This window comes from Lynx rufus, unplaced genomic scaffold (assembly GCF_022079265.1).
Source record: "Lynx rufus isolate CCGP_SWC_20201006 ecotype Redwood Valley unplaced genomic scaffold, mLynRuf1.p SCAF_33, whole genome shotgun sequence".
NCBI classification, from domain to species: Eukaryota; Metazoa; Chordata; class Mammalia; order Carnivora; family Felidae; genus Lynx; species Lynx rufus.
The window spans coordinates 32,793-47,539 of NW_025814849.1; the positions used below are offsets into that span (position 1 = coordinate 32,793).

The window sequence follows — 14,747 nt, forward strand, 5'->3', positions numbered from 1 at the left end:
GCAGGACACAGTAAGGAACAGTAAGGAACAGTGCAGAGTTCCCACATACGGCAGGTCTCGTGGTACCTGGAGGAACATCTTTCTTTTCTTTAATTTTTTTTAACGTTTATTTTTGAGACAGAGAGAGACAGAGCACGAACGGGGGAGGGGCAGAGAGAGGGGGAGACACAGAATCGGAAGCAGGCTCCAGGCTCTGAGCCATCAGCCCAGAGCCCGACGCAGGGCTCGAACTCACGGATCGTGAGATCATGACCTGAGCCGAAGTCGGCTGCTTAACCGACAGAGCCACCCAGGCGCCCCTGGAGGGACATCTTCAAACTTCAGTAGTTGTGTGATTTGTTTTCCTGGATTCTGGAAAACAGGTAACTTGCCCATTGGACCCACAAGTTGAGAACAACCGCTTTTTTTTTTCAAAAGAGAATTCGTTTTTAAAAGATGAGTCAAATTTTAGAAAAGCATGACGTGAACAGGGTCACATGGTAGGTGGGGGTTAGGGTGTCGAGTGCGCGCGTGAGGGAAAAGTCTGAGCCAGGGACGCTTTTGGGGATTCCTTAGACCAAGGCCACCCTGAAGGCTGGCAAAGGGTCAGGGGCATTTCCCTCGCGGAGCCCTGGATGAAGTCATCGGATGTGTTTGGGCTCCACGGCTGCACCCAAAAAACGAATCGGCCGAAACGTGACAAAGACATTCAGAAGGAAGTTGTTCACACGATGAGCCACGTGGAGGGCAAATCTGCTTCTTCATCCCGTGTTCCCTTGGGACACACACACACACACACACACACACACACACACACACACACACCGAAATGCCCTCTGGGTGTTGCCTTTTTTTTTTTTTTCCTTTTTGATAAGCATGTAGAGCTCCGTGCACACGTGTAAAAAAACGCGTCTGTGTTGAGGCTCAGGCCCAAGTGTCCGGTCCTCAAAGGTCATCGCACTCCGGTTGGGGAGTCCTTGAGCTCCGCTTCCCAAGGAGAATAAATGGGGGCTTGAAGGGAACCATCTCGGAAGCCTGGACTCCCCGCGAGCTTTCGGCCTGCAGGTCTACCCGAGAGCAGGCCCAGGCCGTGGAGAACATTCTCTCCGCCCCTTTGTAAGCGCCCCGCCCCCCACCGCCCACTCTGCGGCGGGCAGAGTCCCCCGCTGCCCTCGGGTCCCCACCGGAGGGACACCCGAATACTGGTTTACAGAACTAATCTAAAGGTTGAGCAATCCTGCTGCAAATGGGTGACCTACTTTGTTGCCTTCTACACATGTGCAGGAAGGTCGAAGGGACCGGTCAGCTGACACATCAGCAAAAATACTTTTTGATGACAGACGGCTCTCTGACTTTTGCTCATTACTCAAGAGCATAAGAATTGAGTGACACCACCATCAGGACATTCCTTCTGCCCCCCGGCTGCTTATTCATGTAAACAGGGCTTCTCCGTCTTCCATCTCCGAAGATAAGAATGGAAATGATGATAAATGTGGTCCCCTTCTGGCAAAAAGTTTTTGTCAGTCAAGGACACATGAATTCATGGGGGAGGGCGCAGAAGCCTCATTCGCCTCCTCAGGAGGTGTATTTCCGGGCAAATAAGAACCACAAGGAGATTCCGCTCCGAATGACTAAAAGGTTTTAAAATACCGAGGGGCTGGCCATTACGCAGAGCAGGTGACGCTCTCATGGCTTGCCGCTCCGAAAATTATCTGGCGGAAAGTCAAGAGGCTAACCCCAGAATTGCCATATGGCCCCTACCAACCCCACTCCTAGGTGTTGTTCCTAATCGCCAAAAACTGGAAACACTTTTTTTTTTTTTTAATGTTTCTTTATTTTTGAGAGAGACAGAGACAGAGTGCGAGCGGGTTGGGGCAGCGAGAGACGGGGACAGAGGACCCGAAGCGGGCTCTGCGCTGACAGCAGAGAGCCCGACGCGGGGCTCGAACCCACAAACCGCAAGATCACGACCCGAGCCCAAGTCGGGCGCTCAACTGACTGAGTCATCCAAGCCGCCCCAAAACTGGAAACACGTCTAAATGCCCTGCGAGTCCTGACTCGCCCAAATCCCCGCGGCATATGCAAACAGCAGGATTCTGCTCCGCAGTAAAGAGAAACAGACCGCTGATGGGTGCAAGGCTTTGCGTGAATCCCACGACGTTGTGCGAGTGAAAGCAGCGTTCTTAAAAGACCATATACTGTGCGATTCCATTTATAGGACATTCGCGAAGAGGCAAAGCTACCTGGTTGCCAGAGGTGAGGCCTCAGGGGAAGGTTTTACCCCAGAGGAGAAGCAGGAGGGAATCGGGAGGGAAAATGAAGTTGTTCGTTAAGCTGGTTGGTGGTAGTCACTCACGTGTGTGTAGGCGCTACAATTCCTAGAGCTGCACACACACGTCAATTCCACTCTGCACACTGAAGACGTCGTAAAATACGTATAAAAAAGGAGATGCGGGGGCGCCTGGGTGGCGCAGTCGGTTAAGCGTCCGACTTCAGCCAGGTCGCGATCTCGCGGTCGGTGAGTTCGAGCCCCGCGTCGGGCTCTGTGCTGACAGCTCAGAGCCTGGAGCCTCTTTCAGATTCTGTGTCTCCCTCTCTCTGCCCCTCCCCCGTTCATGCTCTGTTTCTCTCTGTCCCCAAAATAAATAAAAACGTTGAAAAAAAAATTTTTTAAAAAGGAGATGCGTTCCAATAAAGGTTTATGGCTTTGTGATAGATAACGAATGTGCCCCATCGATGTTGCTGGTCAGTTGTGTACCTACAATGGAATGGCGGACCAGTCCCCCAAAATGTGAACCTTTGTGGTCACAAGAAGAAATTAGAACGCCTGTTTGCATTTCCACAGACACTTGGGTTGCAGAGAAGTACAAGAGAATGATTAAAGGCGTGTATTATATAATGTTTCGCTGAACTTCTGGGGGAGGAGGAGATACACATTAAAAAGGCATCTGACAAGGAGACCTCGTTTGTGAATGTTTTTCAGGGGGGAGTATCGTCTATAGATCCCATCCGGGGACACCTGGGTGGCTCAGTGGGTTCGGCAACTGATCCTTGGTTTCGGCTTAGGTCACGATCTCACAGTTCACGAGATCGAGCCCGAGTCGGGCTCTGCGTTAAGCATGGAGCCTGCATAAGAGTCTCTCTTTCTCTGCCCCTCTCCCCTGCTTGAGATCATGCTCACTCTCTCCCTCTCTCTCTCTCTCTCTCTCCCTGTCTCTGTCTCTCAGATGAAAAAGTAAAAAGAGGAGCACCTGGGTGGCTCAGGGGGTTAAGCGTCCGAGTCTTGATTTTGGCTCAGGTCATGAGGTCACAGTTAGTGGGGCCCGAGCCCCACACTGGGCTCTGGGCTGGCAGTGCAGAGCCTGCTTGGAGTTCTCTCTCTCCACTCCCCCCACTAAACATAAATAAACATTGAAAGAAAAGGAAGAAAGAAAGGAAGGGAGAAAGGAAGAGAGAGAAAGAGAGGAAAAGAGAAAATGAAAGGAAAGGAAAGAAAAAAGGAAAGAAAGAAAGAAGAAAAGAGAAAAGGAAAGAAAGGAAGGAAGAAAAAGAAGAAAAGAAAAGAAGAGAAGAGAAAAGAAAAGAAAAAAGAAGGAGGGAAGGAAGGAAGGAAGGAAAAAGGAGAGAGAGAGAGAGAGGAAAAGAGAAAATGAAAGGAAAGAAAAGAAAAAAGGAAAGAAAGAAAGAAGAAAAAAGAGAAAAGGAAGGAAAGGAAGGAAAGAAGAAAGAAAAGAAAAAAGAAAAGAAAAGAAAAAAAGGAGGGAAGAAAGGAAGGGAAAAAGGGAGAGAGAAAGAGGAAAAGAGAAAATGAAAGGAAAGAAAAGAAAAAAGGAAAGAAAGAAAGAAGAAAAAAGAGAAAAGGAAGGAAAGGAAGGAAAGAAGAAAGAAAAGAAAAAAAGGAGGGAAGGAAGGAAGGGAAAAAGGGAGAGAGAAAGAGAGGAAAAGAGAAAATGAAAGGAAAGAAAAGAAAAAAGGAAAGAAAGAAATAAAGAAGAAAAAAGAAAAGGAAAGAAAGGAAGGAAGAAAAAGAAGAAAGAAAAGAAAAGGAGGAGGGAAGGAAGGGAGAAAGAGAAAGAGGCAGGCAGGAAGCAGCCCAGCCCCCAGAGAACAGCTACCAGGAAGGGGCTATTGACTACGAAGAGCCCAGAATTTTCCAGAAGCCCCTCACTCCCCCACAAACAGGCTGTCACCGACGCCCACTTTAACTTTTAAAAAAGGTTTATTACTTCAATAGTGAATTACTTTTAAAAGATGACAAAACTCATTTCTCTGGCAGTAGAAAAGAGGCAGAGGCCTGCCCCGGACCAGACGGGACACCCACACTGACGGGGCGGAGGGCCCTCGTGGGGGGCGACTCGGGGCAGAGCCCCCCGCCACCCCCACCCGGGAGCGGCCGGCTCAGTACACAGGATGACGTCAGTTTAGGCGGGAGGAGGGGGCCCCAGGCATCCCGGGCGGCACCCGCGGCAACTCTGGGGAGATCGGGGTCGGCCCGCGGAACAAGGACAGGCCGGTCCCGGTCACGCCGCTTGCTGGGGCCCGCGTGACGCCGCCTGGCCCCCAGCCCCGGGGACACGTGCGCGGCCAAAGCTCCGGGGCCCGGCCGGGCGGCCCCCCGGCCCGCACGGCTTTGGCACGAGAAGTCTGCCTTCCCGGGCTGGGTTTGGGGACAGTAGTGAAAGGCGTGTCCTGCAGGCGAGCCAGCCAGCAGGGACCGCGGCGTCTGTGTCGTGGCTGGTGGAGGGGGCCCGGGGGGGGGGGGAGGGGAGTGAGTGGTCAGGAGCCCGGGCCCTCAGGCCGCACAGGTCGGCCCGGGCTCACTCGGGGGAGGGGACCCGGTGCCCGCGGCACTGTGGGTCACCCGGACAGAAGGTTCCAGACGGCCCTGGTTGACGATGCCCTGAGTCTTCTCAGCGGCGGCTCCATCCCTGAGTGTCTCTGCGCACGCCTGCGTACTCGCGTGTGGACACGTGCCGGGGGCGTGCAGCGCGCGGACACGCATGCGGCAACTGGGGAGCTCAGGCTTTGGGACTGGTGGGCTGTCCGCCGAGGGAGTCCTGAAGAAGCGGGGTGCGGGGGCTGGGGAGCCGGTCCGGCTCAGTGGCCACGCTGGGCTGGCTGGCGACGTCGCTGGGACCCTGTGGAGAGAGGGGGGGGGGGGGGGGGCTGGGTCACCAAGCCCCGCCCACACCCCCGGCCCCGCCCCCACGCCCTCCCGCACGGAAACAGCCCCCGCCGCGTCCCCCTCCGCAGCGCCCACTTATCAAGCCGGAGAGGAGAAAAGCCCGGAGTGACATACAGCGCCCCCCCGGAACGCGGTTACGGGGGCCCCCCTCTCTCACTGAACACTGCCCTCGCCCCATTTCAGAGGTGGGACAACCGAGGCCCAAAGGGACTTGCCTAACACAGTGAGAAGGCCAAGGCCAGGAATCCAGGGCTTATATGCAATACTGTTAACCCCAAACTGGAAACCACCTAAATGTCCACCGATAGAAGAAACGCACTTTTAAAATACAGTCACAGGCCGGCATTGAGCCCGGACAGCTTTCACAAACAGAAACCCGAGGGAAGGAGAGCCAGCGGCAGAGTGACCCATGTGCCGCGACGGCAGGGGGACACCTTTGTTAATCATCTCTTGCTCGTGGATATACGTATCCAGACTTAGAGGGGAAAAGCCCACACGCCAATTTCCCGGCAACGGCTGCCTCTGGGGGAAACGGTGAACAACCAGGACGAGATGTCAACAATTAATGCTGTTGGGGCGCCTGCGTGGCTCGGTCAACCAGTTAAGCGTCCCACTCTCGATTTCGGCTCAGGTCACGGTCCCACGGTCGTGAGTTCGAGCCCTGAATCAGGTTCTGCGTTGACAGCACGGGGCCTACTTGGGATTCTCTCTCTCAATCTCTCTCTCTCTCTCTCTCTGCCCCTCCCCTGCTCATGCTCGCCCTCTCTCTCAAAATAAATAAACTTTAAAAAAAAAAAAGGAATTGTTTTCAAAAAGTTAATATTGTTGAGTCCGGGTGAGAGGGAACATCACATACTATAATTTATCTACTTTTACGTTTTTAAAAGATTTCTCAACACATCTGTTGAAGACAGCGATGTTGAGGGGCGCCTGGGTGGCTCGTCAGTTAAGCGTCCGACTCCAGCTCAGGTCATGATCTCACGGTTCGTGGGTTCGAGCCCGGCGTCGGGCTCTGTGCTGACAGCTCGGAGCCCGGAGCCTGCTTCGGATTCTGGGTCTCCCTCTCTCTCTGCCCCTCCCCTGCTGGTGCTCTGTCTGTCTCTTTCTCTCTCTCTCTCAAAAATAAATAAACATTAAAAAGAAAAGACAGCAACGTTGATAGGAGGCTCATCGTCCCTCTGAGCCCTGAAGAAGGGAGAGGCCTCGGGGCCCAGCAGTGTGGCCAGGACACCCTGAGGGCCTGTGGCCACTTGTGCCTCATTCCCAAACCCCAAGGGCTTGCTTCTCCGGGCAGTGAAGAAAATCAACCCCTTCCCACCCTCCCGTGACTACCACCCCCAGGTGGGCAGGACACAGGGAAGGCTTGGACCCCTGTCCCTCTCCCTCCCTCTGGGATGGATCTAAGGCTTCCAGGGTTGAGCCACATTCAAGCCAGGGGCAGGAATGGGGGGAGGGGCGGGGAGTCCAGGCCAGAGTGAGACCAGCCTTGCACCCCTCCCCTCCACCACAGAGAGACCGCATGGGGACACCCAGGGGTGCCCAGAACCTCAGCAACGTGGCCCAAAGAGTCACAACTTAAGAAAGCCTTGCTCAGAAGTACAAAGGGAAACTAATCCCAGGCTGTGACAGGGGCCCTGGTCCATCCCAAGGAAGACACATGTAACAGAGGAAGGAACCAGAAGGGGAACCACATTCCTCCTCTTCCTATTTCCTTCCACTTTCATTTAGCTGAGGAATGAAGACTTAGAACGGGAGAGAAATCACTGAGAAGGTAGGATAGGTCCAGGAATATTTCCCTGAAGGGTTTCCATGTACGGTTGTCTAAGATGTTCACTGCACAAAGACACAACAAATGGGTTATCATGTTCCATTTGCCAAGCCCTCTGCCCTAGAGCTGGCCAGGTCTGCCCAAGAGTGGCCGTCTTCCTTCTCGACATGAGAACACCCTTCCGGGCTAGTGGAAGCCCCGTGTCCTGCTCTCTCCCAGGCCAAGGCCGCCCCTCGAGACCACTCCCATGCCCAGGTACGAGGCAAGGTGGGGGGCCTCCTCCAGGGACCCAGGCTGAGGCTCCGTGCAGGCTGGGGCCACCATGCCAGGGTTCCAGGTCTCCAGGACCATGGTCACTTCCCAGGTGCCCGGCCCCCAAACCAGAGCCTACAGGGCACTGCTTTCCCCAAGTACCCCACCGGGGGCAGAGGCAGCGTCATCCGGCCTGGAGGCCGAGCTGCCTTCCGCGAGGCAGGGCACTAGAATCTCTCTAAGTCAGAAACTTCCCTAACAACTTGGAAACTGGATTCTGGGGGCAAAATGCAGAGGAGACCCCAGTTTTGTTTCTGTGTTATTGGGAAGAGGGTGGGGGGACACTGGAAGGAAAGGGGGACTAGTCTCCAAGCCCGGGGGCCGTGTTCTCAGGAGGACACCCCGTGTCCTGGGTGTCCAGCCCTGGGACACCCTGACGTGCTCAGGCCCCGGCCTCCTATTCCCCAGTTGTCAGGAGGAGCCCCCCAGGGCCTGGCTGGGGACACAGCTGCCCCTCCCTCCGCCTCCTCGCACCTGTCAACACAAACAGGCCTGCGCTCACGACTTCGCATTTTCTATTTTCTTTCCGCCTCCGGCCCTGGCAAACGACGCCGACTGGAGGCAGCCAACTGGCCCCAAAGAGCAGGGCGGCGGCGTCCCCCTCGTTCCGTGGCTCCCAAGAAGCCTACTTCAACCCGAGCCCGCGCAGCCCCAGAAGCTCGAGGGGGCGGTGCAGTTTTGAGAAGCCAAAGTGACAGCTGTTATCAGAGGTCCAAAACCCATGCGCGTCCCAGTAACTGCACGGGACACACCTACCCTAAACCCTAGTCACCGTTTACCGAACGTCCACCTCTCACCGGGACCCCTTCGTCGTTCTTCTTTCCTGTGGGGGCGGGGGGCGTGTTTGTGCGTCTGTGTTTGCTGCGTCTGGCCAAGCTACCCTCTCGGGCTGAATCCGGGGTACCCGGTCGGTGCCCACTTGGTGCTTAGATTCTTTCTCGGTCAGTCCTCCCAGATGTATTGAGACTCGTGTTTCTCAAACGTTGGATCGTCCGCATCGGAATCCCCTTGTTGTGGGGGTGGGGGGGGCGGGGGGGGGTCCATGAAAATACAGATCCCCGGGCTCCTTCCGTGTGACTCTATTCTAGGGCAGGGGGGCGGGGGGGGGGGGGAGGTTCTAGAAGGATGTGCAGGGGTCTCAATGTCTCAATTTTGAGCCAACTGCTTACATTCCCAGAGGAGTCCACTGCACCAGAGGTCCGAGAAGCACCTGTGGCCTGAACCTGGACCCTACGTTTCTAAGACAACCTGGGCAACGAACACGTCAGCCCACGGAACACGATCGCCCTCCACCGTCCCCTACCACGCCGGGGGCCAAAGAAACTGCCATGCACTGCTCCTCACGTCAGAAGGGCGGGTTCCCCACCAGCAAAATCTACAAGTACGAATTTACGGTCTGCAGACACCCCAGGAGAAGTTTAGGCTGAAGAAACGGGTGAGGTCCAAAGTGGGTCAAGCCGCCAGAGTTCTATTTGCTACGGGAGGGGAGGGGAGGGGAGGGGAGGGGAGGGGAGGGGAGGGGAGGGGAGGGGAGGGGAAGGGAGGGGGCGTTACCTGGTACCCACCTACAATCTTGCTTCTTGCAGCACAGAGCCCTTGGGTGCTGATGTCATCAGGGATTCAGAATAGGCCTGAATGGCCTCCTTATCCTTTGAGCCCTTTTTACTACTACTCCAAAATAAAAAGCATTTCTCCTAGAAGATAACCAAGCTAATTTATAGTTGACTCTGCAGCCAAACGCAAAAGGTTCTTCAATCGCCGAAAAGCAAAGAACGGGGTGTTAAGTCCAACAACCGTTACCGACCAGAGAGGCTGAGATTGGGGGTGGGGGGCGGGGAGCGGGTGCCCTTCACCAGAGACAGAAATGCGGGTATCTTCGGGAAACACGCCTGGTCGGACAGACTAGCCACGCAGGAACGGCGGCTGTCGGCCCGAACATTCAGGCTTTGGACGGGAGCCAGGGTGGGGAGACGGGCCACGGTGGACAGGGCGTATTGGCCAAGAACCCGCGGGCTGAGCTGAGCAGGTGGCGTTTTAAAGGCACCAGAAACAGCTTGGCTATTTGAAAAGAACAACTTGAGGAGAAAAATTTCTCGGCAATTAAAATGTGCTGAGTTCACCAGCATGTGATGATGATTATTTTCTTAAAATCGGGACAAATCACATAAAACCACGGAAGGCCCAGGGGCGCCTGGGTGGCTCAGTCGGTTAAGCGTCCGACTTCAGCTCAGGTCGTGATCTCAGAGTCTGTGAGTTCGATCCCCGCATCAGGCTCTGTGCGGACGGCTCAGAGCCCGGAGCCTGCTTCGGATTCCGTGTCTCCCTCTCTCTCTGCCCCTCCCCCGCTCATACTCTGTCTCTCTCTCCTTCGAAAATAAACATTAAAAAAATAAAAAAAACACGTAAGGCCTAACGCCTGCTAAGCTCCCCCGCAAAAAAAATACATAATGGGATAAATTTCCATTATTTGGCCTCCAGTGACACCTGTAGGGACTGCGTCCTCAGTGAAAACAGACGTCCTTACTGGGTCCGAGGGCGGTGAGGCCTGGAGGCCTGGAGGGAAGGGGCCTTAGCCAGCGATTTCCCACGAGCTTCCTCACTCTCCTTCCCCCTCTGGCTTTCGACGGACACTTAGGAGACAGAGAGGACACATCCAGCCAGTCCACTGGGTCCCCTGGCTGTGACAGTACTTCACTGCTGGAAGCACCCAAGGAGGGATCGGTCCCCTCCACCCTCCTAGCGTAAATCAGGCAAAAAACTACAGGGAGTTTCCTTGCGCTCCCTAGAGCGCGAGATCTGCTCAGCCCGGTCTCCCTGGGCCCCCAACAGGCTGCTTACAGCCCTCGATCACCAGGGACTCAAACACCAGAGCACTGGCATGATGAGAGCTCCGGGGCCTTGGCACCCTGGCACCAGGGCCAACCTTTCCCCCTAAAGGATGGGGAATTTGGAAGGCACGTCGGGTTAAGGGTCCGAAACCTATGTTAGGAGCCTGGGAAGGTTTATCGTTGCCCCCAGCGAGCAAGCAAGCGTGCAAGCCGCCCCCCAAAAAGAGGAGAAAGCAGAAGGGTTGTTTGCCAAAGCTGAAGCAAGAAAGCAGGTGCTGCGGGGGCCCAAGGCCCCTCCCACACGGCTTGCCCATCCCCGCCTCAGGGCCTTTGCACTGGCTATTCCTGTGCTTGAAGCACTCCTTCTGTGACTCTGTGCTGACTGCCTCATTAGCATTCACATCTAAGCCTAAATTCTGCCTCTTCAGGGAAGGCTTTCCGGATGCTCTCTATAGCTGTCCCCAGCCCTCTTGAATACAATGCTCCCTGGTCCAGTAGCCACATAGGGCTGTTAGGTCTTTTAAGTGGGGTGAGTCTAGGGGCGCCCGAGTGGCACAGCCGGTTAAGTGTCCAAATCTTGATATCGGCTCAGTTCACGGTCTCACTGTCAAGAGATCGAGCCCCGTGTCAGGCTCCATGCGCTGGGCACAGAGCCTACTTGGGATCCTCTCTCTCTCTCTCTCTCTCACTCTCGCTCTCGCTCTCTCCTATCCCTCCCCTGCTCTCTCAAAATAAATAAACATTTAAAAATAAATAAATTAAAAAATGGGGTGAGTCCGATTCAAGACCTGCCGTAAGTGTTAAAACACACAGCAGATTTTAAAGACTTAACGAAAAAAAAAATAATGTAAAATAAAGTTAAATTTGTATTTTTTATATTGATTGCATGTTCATACGGCCGTATTTCGGGCCTATCCGGATTAAACAAAATCTAGGATTAAAATCGATTTTTTTTTACTGGATGTGGCGACTAAAAAATCTAAGTTTCCAATCCCGGATGCGGCTCACGGATTTCTACCGGACAGCACTAACCTGTCACGTGTCCCGCCACCTTTATCATCGGCGGAGTGATCTTTTCTATTTACTTGGTCTTCTTCTGTCTCCCCAGCAGGGAAGCCACGTGCCCCCAGAGCGGGACCGTGTCTGTCTCGTTCACGGCCGTGAACCCGGCACCCAGCAGGTGCTGACTTGACGAGCAAACCATTCAAGGACCAGGTCTCATTACCAGAGCCCACCCAAAGCCCCTCCAAGGGAGGGTCCCCAGGCCTCCCGGGACAGGCAGAAAAAAGTGGTAAATGCGGGACGCGAGTGAGGCAGAGACGCAGGGCAGCTCCCCTGCCCCAGGCAGAGAGACATGGCACCGCTGCCCAAGGCAGGCTCCAAGCTGAGGGCGTCTGCGGGAGCGACTGGAGGAACGGCCGGGCGAGCCCACCCGAATCCCGCTGACCCCGACAGGCGAGCAGGGGGCCGTTCGGCCCGGGCCTCCCTCCAGCCGCCACCTACCTGGCTCCGGATCTGGTGGATGATGGGGATGAACAGCAGGACGCAGCCCAGCCCGACGAGGACGTACTGGGCATAGTGTAGCACACTGGGCACCAACACCAGCTGGGTGTAGAAGGTCTGCAGGGGCTCACCTTCCATTGCCCCGCTCTGGGGATGGAGGACAACGGACTAACAGGCTGGGCCGCACTCGGCAGGCCCCGGGACACGGAGGCCGCGCCGCGCCACCTCCAGGTCCCCCGCCCCTTACCCGTCTCACGGCTGCCCCCCTCCCAGAGCTTGTGATGGAGCCTGTGGAGGCCTCCGTTCCCTCGGGGCCCCACGCGGGACTACATTTCCCAGACTCCCTTGCAGCCGGACGGGGCCACGTGATCGTGTTCCGGCCAACAGGAGGCGGGCCCGGTATGCTGCGACTTCCGGCCCGGCCCATAGACACCTGCCCGCGGATTCTCTAGTTCTCTGTCCTAACTCCCTGAAGGTGACGGGCTCGGAGGCTCCCCCGGGAGGGCGGGGCCATGAGGCAGAGCTCCGCCTCCCACAACCGGCCCAGCCTGAGAGGTGAGCTCTGCCTGATTGAAAACAAGCTGGCCATGGAAACCAATTTGACAATAAATTTCATATATTGAAAAAAAAAAAAAGAAAGAAAACAAGCTGGCCAGAAGGAACCCTGAAAAGCTGGGAAGAAAGAAAGTTCGAGGGAAAAGCTGATACCCTGGGGGGCGGCTGGGGGGCTCAGTTGGTTAAGCATCCAACTTCGGCTCTCTGGGCACGATCTCAAGGTTCGTGGGTTCGAGACCCGACGAGGGCCTAAACCCTGGCGCTTGCTTCGAATTCTGTGTCCCTGTCTCTCTGCTCCTCCCCCCCTCGTCCTCTCTCTCTCTCTCAAAAATAAACATTAAAAAGTTTTTTTAAAAAAAGAAAAGCTGACATTCTGAAAAGCAACTTCCTCCCTCTCCGGAGAAGTGGTCAAGTGCATTTACAAAATTACACCCTGGGTCAGACAGAGCTTCACATTTTCATGCAGCTTCTGTCTTTCTCACCTCAAGTGATCCTTTCAACTCCGTGGGATAATTGATATAAAGCGCTTGGACCTCAGGAAGCTTCTAACAGATGGTTTTATAGCCCCCCCCCCCCCCCCCCCGCTTCCAGCTCCCAGCCCAGCCTCCCCTCCTCCACAAACAGCCCCCCTCCTGCAAAGCCCACACCGGCCCCTCCCTGGGGTCCCAGACACCACGCCCAACGGTTCCCGCGCAGGCAATGTGAGACAGCCTCTCACCTCCTCAAACCACATCAACGGCAGGACCACTGGCTCGATCTTCCCTGTTTGTCTGGAAATAAGAACAAAACATTGTGAGTTTTGTCAGCATGTTTTTTATGTCAGGCAGCTTTGGACATGTGATCGTAGGGTCCAGATCAGCAGGGATTTGATTTTGCAAGGACTGGACTGGTGCCGGCTTGAGAGAGGGGTATTTCCTGGCAGGGAGCGACTCGGCGATCTGCTCACATCTTTTTGAATTAAAAACTCACGTCACCTACACGGTGGGGGGCCGGGGGGACTGCCAGCGACCTGGCTGATGCCCACTGGTTCCTTTTAGAAACAAAAGCCCACACTAATTCGGGATGGTAATGCACCCAGCACCTCCTGCTTTCCTTTGGAGAGTCTGGAGGCTGGGTCCACGCCAGAGGGTGTCTACGTGACCAGGCCCCAATAAATACCCTGGGCGCTGAGTCCCTAATGGACTTCCCTGGTAGAAGACACTTCGCATGTGTTGTCACAACTCAATGCTGGAGGAATTAAGGGCGTCCTCTGTGACTGTCCCAGGAGAGGGTTCTGGAAGCTTCTGCCTGGCTCCCCCAGACTTCACCCCGCGCACCTTTTCCCTCGCTGATTTTGCTTGAATCCTTCCTCCGTAATCAATCACAGCCACGAGTACAACTATGTTCTGGGTCCTGGGTGTCTTCCCACTGAATCATCGAACCGGACAGTGGTCTGTCTTGGGGTCCCCCCGACACAACAGACTAGCTGTGTGACCTTGGGCACTCGACCTACCCTCCCTGTGTCTCCTCCGCCAAGTGGGGACTGCACTGGCACTGAATGCGGCCCCATGAAAAGTGCTCAGAAGAACACCCACCCTATAGAAACTACTCCAAGCTCGTTACTGTCGTCGCTGTTGTTCGTTACCAGCAAACAAACGGGCCAAAATATTCTTCAGCTTCACCGTTTTGGGGTCTGCTTAAAGAAGGCACAGCCGGACGGAGGGGAAAGGGGACCCACCAGGGGGACAGAACCAGAGTCGGCACGAATGGCCCAAATCCTTCAATCACCACTCGCAGAACTCTCTCGGGCCGCCTGAGACACAGAGTGTCGTGCAGGGCAACGAGTTTATACGGCACCCGCCGCGGAGGCGACACACAGAAAACACCACGGAAACACAACAGGAAGTCCACGCTGGCCCCTTCTTATCTGAGTTTGTAAGAACTGGTGTAAGTTCAGGGCAAAGAGCACGCAACCCAGCTGTCCGGATCTTGCGAGGATGGGGCGCCCGAGTCCCCCGGACGAGCCGCAGCAAAACAGCTCTCCGTGCAGGCAGCTTTTTCCCATGGCCGCTGCCCACTGGTCCTCGGGGCACCGCTGTTGGACCGGTTCCCTCGAGGCCAGAAGGAGTGGGGGGGGGTCAGACAGCTGTGTCGCCCTGTCGGGTCGCCCGGCACCCAGAGGCCCAGAGAGGTCAGGTCAAGGTAGAGGCCCGGGAGTCCCCACCACGCAGAATCCAGCGGCCCCCGGGGGTCCTGCTGACTTGAGCAACGTTTGTCGGGGATTCAAATTCACTTCCCACAGGTGAAAGTTAAGAGAGCGCTGGTTAAAATGCAGATTTTGAGAAACGCCTTTGAAAAATGCACCCGATGGGGCCACAGTGGGGCGCGAGGCCCCTGGTGCTGGGGAGGGGCGGGTCCTGGGCCCCATCCCCACCCGGCTTGCCTGGCTTCTCCTAGTCACCTGCTGGCCCCCCACGAAGTGATGCAGGCCCCAGAGCCGGAGCTCTGGGGTCGGGGGGAGGGGGGGGAGGGCAGGCGCCTGGTGAACCCCCTGTGCCATTTCACCACCTAACACACCCTCCTACAGCCCCCAAACACACAGATAAAAAGCCAGGGCGGGAGCGGAAGAGGGGAGCGT

General features: G+C 55.6%; 1 protein-coding gene across 11 annotated transcripts in view; it reads right to left on the reverse strand.

Annotated features, from left to right (window-relative positions):
• Positions 1–4,179: 4,179 nt before the first annotated feature.
• Positions 4,180–14,747, reverse strand: part of SCARB1 (scavenger receptor class B member 1) — a 101,669-nt gene continuing 91,101 nt past the window's right edge. For 8 of the 11 annotated variants that reach the window (XM_047093188.1, XM_047093186.1, XM_047093185.1 and 5 more), the window contains 4 exons: positions 12,849–12,900; positions 11,576–11,722; positions 8,810–8,938; positions 5,030–5,117 (listed from right to left, as the gene is read on the reverse strand). In XM_047093188.1, coding sequence (XP_046949144.1) covers positions 8,810–8,938; positions 11,576–11,722; positions 12,849–12,900 — 328 coding nt within the window. In that variant the 3' untranslated portion in view covers positions 5,030–5,117. Of the gene's footprint in view, positions 5,118–8,809; positions 8,939–11,575; positions 11,723–12,848; positions 12,901–14,747 lie in introns of all 11 variants that reach the window. The other 3 variants (XM_047093179.1, XM_047093180.1, XM_047093183.1) reach the window with 2 other exon arrangements.